The sequence below is a fragment of the Apodemus sylvaticus genome, chromosome 8 (genome assembly GCF_947179515.1).
Source record: "Apodemus sylvaticus chromosome 8, mApoSyl1.1, whole genome shotgun sequence".
Lineage (NCBI taxonomy): Eukaryota > Metazoa > Chordata > Mammalia > Rodentia > Muridae > Apodemus > Apodemus sylvaticus.
The window spans coordinates 94,895,440-94,911,322 of NC_067479.1; the positions used below are offsets into that span (position 1 = coordinate 94,895,440).

The following is a 15,883-nucleotide window of genomic DNA, read 5'->3' on the forward strand; positions in this document are numbered from 1 at the left end:
TTAGTGATGTCACCTTAGAGGTGCCCAAATCCCATTGGCCCTTCCTATATTTGCCAACCCTTGGCCTCTCTCTTTGCCTTTGGGGCCTTGCTTAGATCTGACTTAAAACCTCTCCCTACAGCTGCTGGCATCTATGCTACATCTGGCCTGGCTCTTGCTTCATTTTCTACTCACCACCCTCTTGCTACACCCAGGAGGATCCGGAGGAGGTATCCATGGAAACGAGGGTAGAAAGGAGGCAGGAGGATCCAGAGGAGGTATCCATGGAAACGAGGGTAGAAAGGAGGCAGGATCCAGAGGAGGTATCCATGGAAACAAGGGTAGAAAGGAGGCAGGAGGATCCAGAGGAGGTATCCATGGAAACAAGGGTAGAAAGGAGGCAGACTCTATGCCCGGCCTGAAGCACATTCTGACATCTTCTGGTAGTTACCTGCCAAGAGCGGATCTTCACGGGGTTTCCCAGTGTTGCAATCAGTGTGGGCTTGGAAGTGTGCGGGACATGGTGAACCGTGAGCTGGTTGACCCAGTACTCATACAGTGTTGCGCGGTACTGGCCCTGGAGAGATGTAAAACTTGAGGCCACCACACTAGGCACACAGCGTTCTCCTCCCCTCCTGCCACACCACTGCATGCAGACCTCCGATGAGGAGCTAGACATCATAGACCCTTCAGACCTGCTTAGATCCTACAAACCTCGGACCCTTGTCTAGGAAACGAGTCATGCCTGCAATGTCTTCCCAAAAGATGGCTCTGAAGATCAAATGGGGCACACAATGAAGCATCTTAGAGCATTGTCTAGCGTGGGTGCACATGTGTGAGCCCTGACGTATTTCCAATGGGGACTCTGCTGACGTGTGTGCACTGCTGTGTACCTGCTCAGCACCTGTATGCTACGACGAGGGAAGGAAGGCAAGCCTCTCCACAGGTTGCCCTCACAGAGGTAAGGCCTCAAGGGAGGGTCTCTGTGGGATAAAGCTGGTCAGGGGTACGGTGGGGGGATTCTTTACCGTGAAGGGGCCCAGGTAGGCCACAAAGCCGGCAGCCACCAGCACATCACCAGAAATGTTGTCAAGCATATTCTCCAGATTCTCCACAGTCTCCTGCCAGCGAACCTTCTCGTCTGCTAGCCCGTTGATGAGCTGTGGAAGTAGCCTTGTGCTGTGGGCTCTGGGAGGTTGGGCTGGGGCCTGGGGCTATCTCTGCCTACTGTGACCCCGCCCATAGGCTGCTCAAAAGGGGGTGGGGAGAGCCAGCCCATAATAGTTTCGCACCCCACATGGGGCCTGCCCCGGGGCTCCGTGGAGGAGGGTGCGCACGCACCTTGTCAGCTCGGCCTAGCCGCTGTTCACACTGCTCACACTTCATCTCCAGCTCCTCCTTCTTGGCCACGCACTCTCGATACTTGGCCTGCATTGTGGCGATGCCGTCTTCCACTTCGCGCAGGTGGTGTTTCGCCTCTTCTAGGATCCTCTGGGTGACTTCCAGGTCATCCTGGGCTTCTCGCAGGGCTTGCTGTGGGCAGAAAGCGGTCCGGCTCATTGCCAGTACCTGGGTGGGGGAGCCAGCCTCTACCAGCTCTGTACAGTCCTCACCCGTTTGGGCTCCACGGCCTTGGCTACGAAGTGGTACTTGTGCATGGCGCGGACCCACTGGCAGATAGACGTGCAAGCCTTGGACACCTTGGCAATGGCGGCTGGCTGGAACTCCTCATTGTCAATATAGGGCTGGATGGCTTTGATAACTGCCTCCCCGATGTTGTCCTGAGGCGGAAATCACTGATCTCAGGACACTGCTTCCTAAGAGGGACAACTAAGATCCCTGTGTCTCAGGGGCTGGAGAGTCTCTCACGCTCACGCTCTGCCCCACCAGAGTCCAGCCATTGTTGGTAATAGGCCTGGGAGCCCGAACTGCTAGCAGGCTTTCGGAGGCCAGGGCTTAGGCAAGCCCAGGAAAACAGAGCGCAGGCTTGAGCCATCCCAGCCCAGATGCCTCTCTAAGAAGGATGCCTCTGGTCCTGTTCATGTGGGCCAGGCAAGCCGCACTCAGTGAGTTTCTGGACTGCAGAGGGGTTTCCTGAAGGGGTTCTGGCCTCCAGGCTGACCTAACCATGCACGGCACAGGCTAAGAGAACAAACAGATAGATACCCATGGAATGAAAATCTCAAATGTGCAGAGATGTACAGAGAACCTAGAGGCAACCAGCGGAATCTGAAGCTACTCAGGCAGGGAGATAATGCAGGGCAGGTGGTAAACCTCTTGACTAGACAAGAAGATTCTCCAAGCTGTGGAGACTTGGAGTGACTGTGGCTGACATCCTACAGGCACAGGAACCTGCCCTGGTTCCGGTAGCCTCAGTAGACTTCTGTTGGGAAGGGGGTGTTGTCATCCCACCTGACAGCTCCTAAGGTAGACTCCATGTCCAATGGCCCCAGACAGCTCTATGTCCCCCAGGGGCACGCGTGGGGCAGGCAGTGACAGAACTGAGAGCGTGGCACCTGTGCTGACAGGCATAGCTCTCGCTATTCTGCCGTGTCCCACCCACTGGCTGCCGTGTCCCACCCACTGGCTGCTGTGTCCTACCCACTGTCTTACGCGTGTGCTTAGTGTGGTTACCTTGTCAAACTTGAAGAGGCTTTCGAGGAAGCGGCCTGGGTCTTGCAGTAGCCCCTTGCCCGGCTCCCAGTAGTCATCCACCTTGGACCCTGGCTTCTCTCCGGGCACCTTCTTGGGCTTGATGCCCTTCATGATGCACACAGCTTCTATGACCAGCTTCACCCCTGGGGGTGGGCGCTGCATGGCACGCACCTATGGGCCGCACCAAGAGTTATAGAAGGGGAAGGTCCTACCCTTGGGCGAGGTGGGCCTACCAGCCAAGTCTTTCCTGCCACAGGACCCAGGGCCTTGGGACTGCCTGGTGTTGGCACCGGGAAAGTGGGACAAGCAGCGAGGAGCTGGCCCTCGTTCTGCTCTCCCCCGTTGGTACAGAGTCAACAGGTGGGCCTGGGGACACCATGAGGACCGAGGAGGACACAAGAAGGGATATGATATGATAGTGAGTGTGAGGAGACGCCTGGATGCCCACCTCTGTCACATCGTTCTTGTTGAGGTTTCGAAGGCTGGCCAGGGCTGCATCCAGGGCCGGCAGGGCCTCGTCAAGATCCTTCTGAGCGTCGTCGGCGATAGCTTGGGCCTTGCTGGCTTTTTCGTTGGCTTTAATCTCCTCTGCCTGCACTGATTTCCGGGTTTCCTCAGCTATGGCTGTGTCCACCTGGGGATGGGAGACAGGATATCCAGTCAGTGGTCAGCGGCAAGGGCAGGAATACCAACCTCCCTCATCCTGAGGGCTCAGATGTCCACCCCTTTCCAAGGGCCTCTTAGTTGTAATAGGTTGCCGAGACCTGGGAAGTCTAGGAGTCCTCCCACACATCTTCAGGGCTTAGGAGATTCCAGCTGGGTATTCCAGCCCTATGGGCCCACACTGCCATCTGTGCATGATGCAAAAATGCACCTCCCCATTTCTTCAGGGAACATTTTTGTAATACTCTGAATCTGTAGACCAGGACCCTCGAGTACTGGCAGAAAGCTGTCAGTGTTGGGAGGGCTGAGCCCTCGATGTAAACCCTGATTCTGGGTGGCATCTGCATGTCTGCTTGTGCCAGTTCTGCCACTCAGTCTGAGCTGTGACATCATCAAGTCCTGGCCTCTTTGGATTCATCTGCCTTGCTCTCCAGAAATGCCCTGTGCCAAAGGAGTGCCTGGCTTAGTGTTAGTAGTTAGTTCTGCCTAAGTATCTGCCTGGTAAGCGAGCAGCCAGTGAATGCGGGAAGCGACGTGTGAAAGTCTGGAACTAGCCACTTGATGTTTGAGACATTGAGCATCCTCACACAGGACCAGAGAGGGGGTGGGGGGCTCAGGAGCTCTCTGTGAGCACTCCAACCTTGATCTGGTCCATGGTGAGCATGGTATCCTTGGCGGCCTCTTCCAGCAGGGGGCGCATAATCTCCAGCTCCTCCTGCATCTTGGCCACATCCTCTGAAGTGCGCAACAGCTGAGTTTGGGGGCAGAGAAAACAAAAACAAAACAAAACAAAACAAAAAACAGGTGTTACAGGGACTAGAGAGACGGCAGGCCTTAGAGTTCTGAGGAGAGGGTCACTGCTAATTTCTATTTTCTTCACTGAGAAGGAAGTCACCCTTTGCAGCACTTGGGGCTGTACAGTTTGAAATGCCAGGTCACCTTGGCCTCAGATACCACTGCGACGCAGCACAGGTAGCTAGCCACTGTCCTTCCTCAGGCCTACCTTGTCGAGGCCACTCTTCATGCGGTTTTTGGCAGTCTTCAGTTCCATTTTCTTCTGCCCGATGAGGATGGAGAAAATATTGAGCAGCTCCAGATAGCTCTTGGGGGTCACATAGTTGCGGCGGGCCAGCTCTGCCAGGTACTCAACACATTTCCTGGCCACTGACTGGTGGATGTATACGCACACCTGGATCTGTGAAGGCAGAGCTGGTGGATACTTGTGGCACTTCAGCAAAGAGCAGGTACCAGGTACCCACAAAGCCACTGCGTCCTGGTCCCGAGGCAGGCGCCACAGCACACCTGTACCTCAAATAAACGGTCTCCGAGGATCCTCATGACCTCCAGGTCTAGGTAACCATTTATACGGATGAAAAGCCCAAAGCCCATACTAGTCAAGAACAGACCTGGCCTTGGCTGTGGCCCCGGGCATCTCCCGGTCATGGCCCAGGGCCCTAGGCACAGCTCCATGAGCTGCCTCCCTCTGAAAGGCTTAAGATGGTGTTCCATCAGAGGCTGGGTCTAAGACAGGGAAACGTTAGCTTCATCCTAGCTCTTGGACCTCAAAGGGCCAGCTAGCTCTCTGAGACTGAACCAGACAAATCTGGCTGATCCTATCTGCAGTCTCTAAAGAGGTGACAGAGGTGAGCCTTGGAAGAAAGGGGTGCTGGCCACCTGAAGAGCATTCTAGGTCACCGTGTGATTCATGGCCTCATTTCACACATGGGAGAACTGAGGCGGAACCAGGTAATGCCATCTCCCCAACCCCTGGCTGGCAGCAGTAGGCCTCAGCAGCCCCGAACCTCTATTAAGTGAGACATTTCTCCCCAAGAGACTGCTGCTTCTCACCACGACACCTACCAGCCCCTGAATTACTTCACTCGAACATTCCAGTTCTGGGATCTCACTCAGGAACATGGTGGCCACGGATTGCAGGGCCTCCGCTGGCCACTCGTTAAACCAGTCGATGGTACAGCAGTTGACAAGTGAGGGGAACTGCCTCAGGCGAGCTCGGAAGACCTCTCCAATGGGACTGCGGGAGAAGGATCCGCGTGAGGCCCAGCAGCATTGACCTAGGCTCTCAGCACTCAGGGCCTGTCTATAGCCCTGTGTCATAGTAGCCAGGCCAAACCAACCTAGTAGTCCTGTCTGAATGGCATGGAGGGTGGCCAGGCCGGGGGCCACTTTTCATTTCAGAAGTACCCTCTCAGCTACATGTACCTCATGCACAGCACCATGTGGATGTTGCTGCGCACACGCCCAGTGTAGGCAGCCATGAGGTTGGCTTTGGTAGGCTGCAGGCCCTGCTCCTGTATGTAGGGCCGCATGGTATTGACGATCTGGTCTTGCTCGTCTGCGCTGTAGAGGTTAGGGATGTCACCTGAGTTCAGCACGTTGTTAATGTCCTCTAGGAAGGACTCATTCTTGATCTGGAGAAGGACAAGGGGTACGAGCTAAGCTTTTATGAAAGCCCCTTTGTATCACATTCCATGAACAGTCTTACCCAGCCTTTGTAACAGCCCCATGCAGAAATTAGGCCAAGGTCATGCCAATGGCCTCCTAAGTCCTGGACTTATACTCAGATCTGCCCCATTGTGGAGGCTCTGAATATAACCCACGGGCTGTGATAGGACCCCAGAACCTGGGTGAGGTATAGAGTCTTCCTGATCCTTTTCTAGATTTCCTCCAGACCTTATTTTACTTCGGGAAGGAACCATGACCACCAACAGAGGCATCTGGAAACCTCACTTTCTTGACTATATGAAAGGGTTGGACAGGTCTAGGAAGGGAGGGACCTTGTCTAGGGTTGGGGCATGATCTTGGAGCCCTTGACACAACCTGTACTGGCAATCAGGTTTATGTGCTGTCCTGTTTTTCTTGTAGCATCTCTACCTGGAAAGAGGCCTTATGCCCCACAAAGTGGAGCTATGGGTTCCCTAAACCCCAGGAACAAACCTGTGGTCCTTAAGGTAGGAAGCCATTGAGCTATGAGTAGTGTGTTACAGTACCAAGGTGCTTCTTTACTCTTGGAGTATGGGAAATGATCTCTGCCTCCCCTTAGCCACGAGAGACTGGCTTTGGTTCCTCTCTCGACCAGCCTAATCATAACCCCACCCGGTACTAATGTATAGGGAGCTGAGGATATAGGACTGAGTACCCTAGAGGATATCACTTGGGGATGCTCTGTGTTCGGCCCACCCTGAGCCCTGCCCACTGCCGTGGTGTGTGCACCTGAGTGTCTGAGAACAGGAAGGTGATGGGCAGGTTCTGCAGGCCAGCCTTGAGCAGAACTTTCTTGACATCTTCACGCCACTCGGACATGCCGTAGTTCTTGGACAGCTCGATCTGGAAGCACTCATACTCGGCCCTGGAGGCGGAAGTTTGAGTCAAGGTGTGCCAGAGGCCTGAAGCCAAGCACTGACGGGTGGTGGGTGTTCATGGCCCCTGCTAGCCACCTGGTGTCTTGCTCTTATCCAGGGTGGACTTGCAGATTTCCCAGGTCCTGTACCCACTCGCGTTTCTTGACCTTTGTCTACGATTCCTATGGCCTAGAATCCTGTCCCCTCCACCACCTGGCCTCCATGCTTGGATTCTGAAAGCAGGTGCCTGGGTCTCTCTCCTCAGCATCTTTCTGGGATCCTTTCCTCTAACCTCCCTCCCACAGCACCACAGGAGGTGGCGTTGCTTCCTCTTCTTGAGGTCCAGGTCCCATTTGCAGCTCTTTTAGAACCTCATGAGCTGAAGCAGGCTTATGTTGGGGGCGACCCCAGGAGTCTACCATGGTGGAAGGCATCTGGTATAAACAGTCTGCCACATGCCACCCACTGCCCACCATGATCCCTTACATGTGGGAGGCCAGCCGAGTGAGGGAGCTGCGGCCACTGCCACCCACACCCAGCAGGAGCGCATTGCCCAGAGCCTGGCGCAGGGTCCGGCTGATGCGGCAGATATGGCTCATGGCATCCACAAAGAGGACCAGCTTCAGCTTGGCCGTGTTGATCTGGTTGTAGTCCTCCATGTACTCCTCGATGACCTGCATCATCTGGGCACACAGGGATGGCGGGAAATGGCAGGCTCTCCTCCATGGAGGGGTCCCCCAGCTCCCCACTTCTCTCTGTTCAGACCCAGAAATGTCAGTGATTGACCACTCTATGACCTGGCCAGTTGGCCAGTTGCAGATTTTTCTCCTGTGGTCTCAAACCTTCTAGATCTTCAGGTGCAGCTGACTTGGCCCAGGCGGCCACTCGACATACTGAGAGAACCCTAGGCAGGCGCTAGCTCTCCTCCAGCCAAGTCTGTATACTCTGATTAGCTCCAGCCTCCCAACCCCTACTGTGGACACACTAGGATCGCTTATCGCACGTCGCTTCATGAGGAAACTAACTCTATTCATAAAGCCCTCAGTAGATGCCTTGGGCCTATCACCCAAGCTGCTTTCTGTGTTGCTACCTTGAAAGTGTGTGTGGAGGCCCCTGTAGGAATCCAGTGTGGAATCTGTGGCAGCTCTCGCTACGGATAGGTTCAGTAGTTGGAACATTGGAGTGATGAGTACCAGGCCCTCTTTGACAGAGAGCTGGCCACAGCCAGTTCTGTTCCCTGTGCACAGAAATCAGGCCTGCCTATGAGAAGCCTGGCCTATGAGACAGCAATCCAGGTGAGGCCATCTGGCGACTAGGCGAGGATGAGCCCACCGGGAGGTCTGCTGCAGCCTCACAGCTTCGAGGCCACCAGTGGAGACCTCAACCCTGTCTCCCAAGAGCCTAGCTGAGCCATGGTACCAAAACCCTTCTGTCCCTTTATGAACAAGAACGGCGGCATGACAAAGGGGCGTGGTGTGTCACTGTTGGAGGGATTGTCTCAGATGAACTCTTGTCTCACAGACGGGCCGCCTCGCTAAACCCATGTGAACAGGAAGTGGGGCTCAGAGAAGCTGGAAGTTTTTGTTTTTGTTTTTGACTATCCTGGCTTTGTAATGGTGTTGGGAGAGGACCTGGGCCCTCACACTTATCCTGTGTAGACTTCCAGACTCTCTCGACCCCTACACTTGATGTTCTCTGGATTCCAGAGCACAGGCTGAAGAACACCTGCAGAGTAGAGCACCAACTCACCTTACTCTCACTGGTGATGAGCTCATAGGACTTTACATCGGAGCCTGGCGACATGAAGTCCCCATAAAGAATGGGCTGGAAGGGACAGACTATGTTGAAGGCCACCCCCAACTCCTCCATCTGGGATTCAAGGAGCTCATCAAACCAGCTGCGGTCTTCCTCGTTCACTAGGCGGTCACGGAACACACGACAATTCTCATGGTACCACAGCCGCAGCAGCTGCACCTTGTCCTGTGAACACCCGGCGTCAGGACCTGCCTTGGTCCCTGGCCCCAAGTCATCATTTGACGTGCCAGGGCAGACAGAGTACCAGGTCGCCAGGAGCACGGCATCTGGGACTAGTCTCCTTCCTTTGACTCAGAGCTAGGGCCACATGCAGGAACTGCTGGGAGACAGACGTGCCTTCTGCACAACTGAAGACTCAGTGGAGGGTCCCTATCCGCAGCTCCCAGGGCCCACTAGGCACCAGCACCAGTACCAGCACCAGCAGCAGGTTGTGCATATTCCGACACCCCAAGTCTCACTGCTCAGCAAGCCCCGCCAATCTCTCTCTCTGTGTTTAGATCCGCTGCCCACTCTGCCCCAGATTCCATGCCTCTCCCCTAGGGTACCTGGGCACACTAAGGAAGTTCCAGACTTTTCTCGTAACTCACTGGCTATGAGCTCAGCAAGGGCAGGACCAACTTTTGTCTTCTCCACCCCACCTTCCTCCGGTCAGCCACACTTCGGTGGCTTAGCCAGTGGCTCCATGTGGCTCTGCGCGTGAGCTCTCTGCTGGACCCGCAGCCTGTACACGCTGGCTCCTGTGCCTCCCGCTGCCCACTCCTTAAATCTCCACGTGCTTTGTCTCCAGAGGAGCCTCATTTGTCTCCACCCAAGTGTCCTCACATGTGAGGCCTCTACTAGATATCCTCCTGCTTCCTGTCTTCTCCTGGTTTGTTCTGTTTATGACCTCAGCATGGTCACATTTTTGGACACGAGTTTGGCTCACAAGATAGGCTTAGCTGCACGAAGGTCAGGCTCGGGGGGGGGGGGCTGACCTTTATGTCCCAGATTCTTCAGGGCCTGGCTACACCAGGGTTAGAGACTGAAGGCTGAAGGCTGAGACTTGGGAGATGTCTAGAGAGGACAGCAAGGGCAACAGGGCCATGGGGCGGAGGCCTGGCAGGTACTCACCTCAACCTTGGCTGGTTCAGCCATGAGCATTCCCTGGAAGACTTTGGACAGGTCCCTCAGGTTAAAGGTATAGTGGGACTTGGCTGGCGTAGGCAGCAACTGGGAAGTGATGACAGCGTATACACTGATGGTAGCGTCCACGAGGGGCTCCGTCAAATGGACGATGTTGGGGGCTCCAGCTGTGGGACAGGAGAGTGGGCTGGGTCACACAGACAGGTGCTAGCTTTGCTCCTTTGCTCTCCCCCAGCATCCATTCCACAGCCTTAGGCTTGGGCTCCACGTCCGTTTCAGCCCCTTCTTAGACGCTTCCTTCTCTGTAAGGCCTTCCTCATGTCCCTACTTTAGAATGAGGAACTCTTGTCCTCTATGCCCTAAATTTACTCCCACATTCCTGACAACTAGCCACGCGCAGGGCACTGAGGTGCAGTCACAGAGTTGTGGGCATCAACGGGCTTAGACTGGGGGAGCCCCTTCCTGCCTCGCCTCATGAGCCCGTGGCCAGACCTGAACATGGCAACGCTGGGTCACGCGTGGGTCTACAGGCTTCAGGAGTAAGCTTATGGTGGGAATAGGGTGACCTGGACCTCAGGCTTGACCCCGTGGGCTGTTTGTTGGGTCGCTGAAGCTCCATCTGGCGTTTGTCGCTACCATGCCCATGTGCTGGAGCCATGAAAAAAATACCCGTCTCCATCTGGAACTAAACTCTGGGAGTGGGGACTTGGGTCCCGGGAGAGCTCAGAAGGGACAAAGGGTCAGGAGACGAAGCATATCCCAGGCGATGAGCAAGAGGTTGACACTGAAATGCCTCTCACCCTTGGCAAGCCGACAAGGAGACAGCGACCAGGTGGGAAATGCTGTGGAGAGACTTGCAGCAAGGGGAAAGTTTGGGAAACCTCAAAGTTAGGCTTTGGAGTGACCCCAGACAGGCTGGGGGACGTCATCCCGCGAAGAGAGACATTGGAGCTGAGATCAAGAAGTGAGAATGCGGCGTGCGCACTGCTGGAGAACGTGTTCAGGCAGAGGGGCTGACGAGAGCAAACGCCTGGAGACGGGAGGCAAAGGACCAACGGGAGAGGCTGAGCCGCAGCTCTGATGTGCCGTGTGAGGCATGGACACTCTCCCTGGCACTGTCACTTGGCCACGACAGTTGACCAGAAGGGGATGATCTAACTAGAATGATCTAACTAGACTTTTGGTGCTATGTTATTTTCGAGACTGGGTCTTGTCCATGGTAGTCATGAACTGGTGGACTGAAGTTGTCCTACACCTGTGTTGGCCTCCCAAGTAGCTAGGGATATAGGCAGGCTGATGGATGTTCTAACAGGCCCCTCTAGCTGCCGAAGGAGGATAGATCATTGCTCAGTGGAGGCAGAGTGAGTAGACCAGGGGAGGGGCTGCCCTGACGATCGATCAGGAGAATGAGGACAGGACGGTGAGCTGAGGACAGATCCTGTGGAGATTGCTAAGGGGTCGCCTGACAGTTGTCAGACGGCATGAGAGGAAGAGGATGACCGTGAAGTTCTTGTCATGAGCACCTGGAAGGACGGAGCTGCTATCACCAAAGGTGAGCCCGACAGGGCATCAGAAACTTGGATTTGGACAGGTTCCATCTGAGACACACAGAGGACAGCTGAGAAATGTGGAATTGGATGCGTAGCGCAGAAGTGTGGGCCGAGGGTGAGAATTTGGATGTTGGTGAATAAAGGTGACTTTATCTTTGAGCCAGGTAGAGACTGTCTGATATTTAAGAGGGAAAGGGGGCTGGAGGTGGGTGTCTAATTAGTCCAAGACAGGGCGTCTGGGATGATAGTTTGTGTTTGAAGTGACTCCCTGCCAAGGCTTGTGATTTGAAAGCTTGGTCCCTTGATGGTGGGTGTGATCATTGAGGGAGGAGTGGATCATGATCACACTAAACTGGTCAATAGGCTAATTCATTGACAAATGAGGTTCGTAATGAATCTGTGGAGGAAGTGGGCGTGGCGGGAGGAAGAAGACTGCTTGGGGAGCATCTTTGAAGACTACACATGGCCTTAGCGCCCTCCTGTCTGCTGCCTGGATGGCCCGAAGTGAACAAGTGTGCTTTGCCATGCTTCCTGCTGTCAGGGAGGTTTTTCTCGCCACAGACTCAGAGCAACGGAGCAAGCCGATCAAAGACTTTCAAACCAGCACAGAAGCTGTTCCTTCCTTAGGCTATTTTATCAGAGCAGCACGACACTGACTGATACACCCAGGAGGGAGAAGCGCCTGGGAGGAAGGGCTGTTTGCAGAGTGGATAAGGCCCAAGAGCTGACTGTTGGCATGGCTATCCTCTCGCCACTGTGGTCAGCAGAGGAGGAGGTAACTCAGTGCGAGACAGCAGGGATGTGGGCGTGTCAGTGGGAGAACAGTTCTGGAGCAGTTTTGTTATAAAGCTAAGCAGAGAAGTGAGACAGTGGGTGAAGGAGGGATCTGGGAGGCAGAGATAATTTGGGGTTTTGTTTAAGACCGGAGAAACCGGGACGTGCTTGTCTGTTTTTGTTTTGTTTTGTTTTTAGAACAGGCCCTTACTATGTCGCTATAGCTGTCCTTAAACTTATCATGTAGACTAGTAAGTAGATCAGGCTGGCCTCAAATTCACAGAGCTCTGCCTGTCATTGCCTCTTGAGTGCTGGGATTAAAGGCACGTGCCACCATGCCCCACAGCATCTTTATCTGTTGACGGAGTGGCCCAGTGGATCAGAAAATCAGAAAATATGGCTGCTGGGGGATGTGCGACTCCCATCCTCCATCAGGGCCAAAGAGGAGGGGCCAGGTGTGGCTAGAGTAGAAGGTCACTCCTAGTCAAGGTGACAGAAGCCACAGGAGAATGCCTGTCACACACAGGTCAAGATGGAGAGCTTGAGGTTCAGGGAGGGAGCTTGACAACCTCTCTCAGATGAAAGGAAGAGAGCAAAGAGGTGGGCACCAAGACAGGACAGAACCTGACATGACCCTCAAGTGATGACTGACAGCTTAGAGCTGCGTGAGGCTGCCGCAGAGGGATGCCTGCCTCCTGACTGCAAATCGCCCGTGTTCCTGCCTGTGCCTGCTTCTTGGAGAAACATTTCTCTTCACTGCGGCTCCTTGAGACTGCAGAGCTTGTTGGCTCCATTTCTTTCCTTCTTTCTTTCCTTCTTTCTTTCTTTCTTTCATTCTTTCTCTCTCTCTCTCTCTCTCTTTCTTTCTTTCTTTCTTCCCTTTTTTTTGAGACAGGGTTTCTCCATGTAGCCCTGGCTGTGTCCTGGAACTCACTCTGTAGACCAGACTGGCCTGAACTCAGAAATCCGCCTGCCTCTGCCTCCCAAGTGCTGGGATTAAAGGCGTGCGCCACCACCGCCTGGCCAGCTCCATTTCTTTCCTGCCATGAGCTAGGCACTAGGGGATAGAGTGGCTCCAAGAGCCTGAAGAGAGGCCGCGGCAGTGCGACTTGTGCCCTGGCTCCAGATGAGCCTGAGGAGGGCCCATTATGGTCCACGGTCCCCAGACTAGAGTCCCTTTCCTTCCAGATCCTCCCAGGCCCTGGCCACACTTACGCACAGGCTCTCGATAACTTTTCTCTCCAAGGAGTCCATCTGCGGGGTTGAGAGACAGATACAAGGTTCAGAGTCAGGCGATCACTTGCTGACTGCCTAGGCCAGCCGAGGCCCACCAGGAAGCGCCTGAAGCAGCTGCTTCCCACTCTTCATCAGAGAAATATGCCCCTCCCCCAAGTTGTGTGTGTGTGTGTGTGTGTGTGTGTGTGTGTGTGAGAGAGAGAGAGAGAGAGAGAGAGAGAGAGAGAGAGAGAGAGAGAGAGAGCTGGCGTAGCACTCTGGCAGGGTAGCCCAGGCCAGATGGAAGGCTTGACTTCCACCGCTCTCTACCCAGCGTGGTGCCAGTGGCGCTCCATGGGCAGGGTGTGCTGGGTGTGCTGTGTGGGAAGAAGGGCTACTGGAGAAGCAGCAGCCAGGGTGACGTGTTCCCAGCTCCAGGATGGAGCCCCGTTACTTTTCCCCAGTAGTTTTTCTAGGCTTTTCTGTTCTAAAAAAGTGGTGGTCATTCCACGTGAGCTCACACAGTCTCTACATGAGCAAATGCATATGTGGACATACATAATCTACTACATATGCAATATGCAGATTTGCTGCGTAGCTTTATTTTAGATGCTATGTGCCATATATTACTCTCAAGACTCAGGACTAACGTTAGCACCCGTTGGCAAAGAAACCAACAACTAGCTTGGCCTTTGTTCATGGCCTCTCTTGGCCCAACCTGATACTCACCCATCCAACATCCCAGGATTATGGAGAAGATCCGTTTCTTGCTGACTTCATCCATTTCGATGAAGGACAGGTAGTTGAAGTGGCGCGTCAGCCTTGGGGTGATAGCGTTCCTGCCTCCCCCCGGGGGACCCATGGCACAGACAAAGTTGATATCCACCAGGTTCTTGAAGGCACCTGAGTGGCAGTAGGAAGTCAGAATCACAGGATAAGAATATGTGTCGAAACTATAATTACTGGTGTGGAGAGAGTGTAGAGGATTCGCATCCCCGGTACCCACATAAAAGCTGGGTAGGTGTGACGGTGTGCCTGCAATCCTAGCAACTCAGGAGGTAGAGAGACAGGGGTAAGCTGGCTTGCTAGGCAAGCTGAACCAGCAAGTCCTGGGTTCAGTGAGAGACCCTGCCTCAGCTAAACGGACAGCGATTGAGGGAGACACCCAACATGAACCCGCAAACACATCACACTCATGGAAACACAGGTACACATGTGCATGCAAAAAATATGATTTACCAATATAAAGAGAATGTCTTAACAGACACTGAAATTTTTCTCTGACCTAACAGTTCATCCCTCATTTTAAGAGAAATTATTATTATTATTATTATTATTATTATTATTATTATTATTATTTTTTGCAGACCCCTAACCTGGCCTTTACGCCTTAATCTACTGTACTCTCCCCCCAGCGCATGCAGCCCACTTCCCGCTGTCCCATGATAGCACGCACCGATGATCTTTCGGTCATACCAGCCACCGTGGTCCATCCACTGGCGCAACAGCTCAATAGGTGGTTGGGCACCATATGTCTCCAGGGCTGGCATGTTCAGGTCGTCAATGAAGAAGATGAAGTTGCGCCCTAGGGGTGGCCCGAACACACCCTTTCGCCTGTGGGAGAAGCTGTGTGAGCCCAGCACCCACGGGCACCAGGTCCTCTGAGAATAAGAAGCAGCTGAATGGCTCCTCACTAAACTTCAGCCTTCTTCAAATTGCCAAAACTCATGACCAGTCCTCTGTCTTGGGACATTTGGGAAGAACTAACCTCTATCTTAGGTCTTTAAAAAGAGTCCTACTTCCCAGAAAGGTGGATAGGTGCACAGCCCTGCCTTAGTGGCCAATGAAAGCCCTGCAGATAGACTAGCCCAATCCTGAAGAGGCAAGGTAAGATCTGAAGGGCGACCTAAGTTTTGGACTAGGGCTAATCTAGGGCTTTCTGGTTCCTGCTGGGTCATTTCAGGCAAAGCCGGGAACAGAATTTGGTGGGGAGGTGTCCTGCCTCTTGTCCAGCTTGCTGTCGATGAGGTCCTGGGTCTGGTTGGCGGAAGTGCGGGCTGAGAAGGTGAGGAAGTGGCTGATATATTCCAATGGCAGGTTCTTAAGAAGCTTGTTAGAGACGGTGAGCGTCTTCCCTGTGCCCGTCGGTCCGATGCACAGCACCTGGGAGCGTGGCGAGCAGGATGGTGGGGCACACACAGGAAGGTGGGGCACGCAGAGGGAGCCTCCCACTTGGTGTGCCCGACTAGCCATGCCCTAACCTGAGCCTCAGGTGGGCTGGGACAGGGCGCATGGGGCACTCACAGGCTTGTGATTGGTGATCAACATGCCCAGCAGGTAGGACATCTGCATGGTGTCCATGGTGGGCACAATGATGTTGCAGTAGTTGGTGTCTGGCATCATGGTGAATGGAGCCGAGTAGTCCATCCACTTTACCCAGGCGACCTGGAACCACATCTGGTTTAGGATGGGTCTGAACCCATCCCATGGCTGGCTGTGGCCCCACAGAAGGAAGAGGGATTGTCCTGCTGTGTGTGGGTGTGTGGGGGGGCTCGGCAAGAACATCGGGGGAAGTGCTACTTCTGACAGAGACAGGAGTTCCTGTCACCTGCTCCTTACATGGGATGGCAGGCTCCCACCACAAACTGCCAGGAACATAGGATCTCTGAACACAGCCAATAAGCAGGGGCCACCTGACTGCAGTTGCTTGGGTGGCGGCCTTCCTACCCACAGCCAGTCCCTAGCTCTTGC

At 54.2% G+C, this 15,883-nt stretch overlaps 1 protein-coding gene across 1 annotated transcript in view; it reads right to left on the reverse strand.

The window, feature by feature from the left end:
- Positions 1-15,883, reverse strand: part of Dnah1 (dynein axonemal heavy chain 1) — a 59,440-nt gene that overhangs the window by 7,960 nt on the left and 35,597 nt on the right. Inside the window, exons 41-59 of the mRNA XM_052190634.1 lie at positions 15,437-15,577; positions 15,135-15,295; positions 14,589-14,746; positions 13,862-14,035; positions 13,133-13,171; positions 9,582-9,760; positions 8,406-8,636; positions 7,143-7,339; positions 6,529-6,664; positions 5,518-5,726; positions 5,158-5,329; positions 4,301-4,492; positions 3,938-4,048; positions 3,083-3,268; positions 2,614-2,805; positions 1,593-1,760; positions 1,321-1,512; positions 1,008-1,139; positions 431-556 (exon numbers count right to left, since the gene is read on the reverse strand). Coding sequence (XP_052046594.1) covers positions 431-556; positions 1,008-1,139; positions 1,321-1,512; positions 1,593-1,760; positions 2,614-2,805; positions 3,083-3,268; positions 3,938-4,048; positions 4,301-4,492; positions 5,158-5,329; positions 5,518-5,726; positions 6,529-6,664; positions 7,143-7,339; positions 8,406-8,636; positions 9,582-9,760; positions 13,133-13,171; positions 13,862-14,035; positions 14,589-14,746; positions 15,135-15,295; positions 15,437-15,577 — 3,096 coding nt within the window. The remainder of the gene's footprint in view (positions 1-430; positions 557-1,007; positions 1,140-1,320; positions 1,513-1,592; positions 1,761-2,613; positions 2,806-3,082; positions 3,269-3,937; positions 4,049-4,300; positions 4,493-5,157; positions 5,330-5,517; positions 5,727-6,528; positions 6,665-7,142; positions 7,340-8,405; positions 8,637-9,581; positions 9,761-13,132; positions 13,172-13,861; positions 14,036-14,588; positions 14,747-15,134; positions 15,296-15,436; positions 15,578-15,883) is intronic.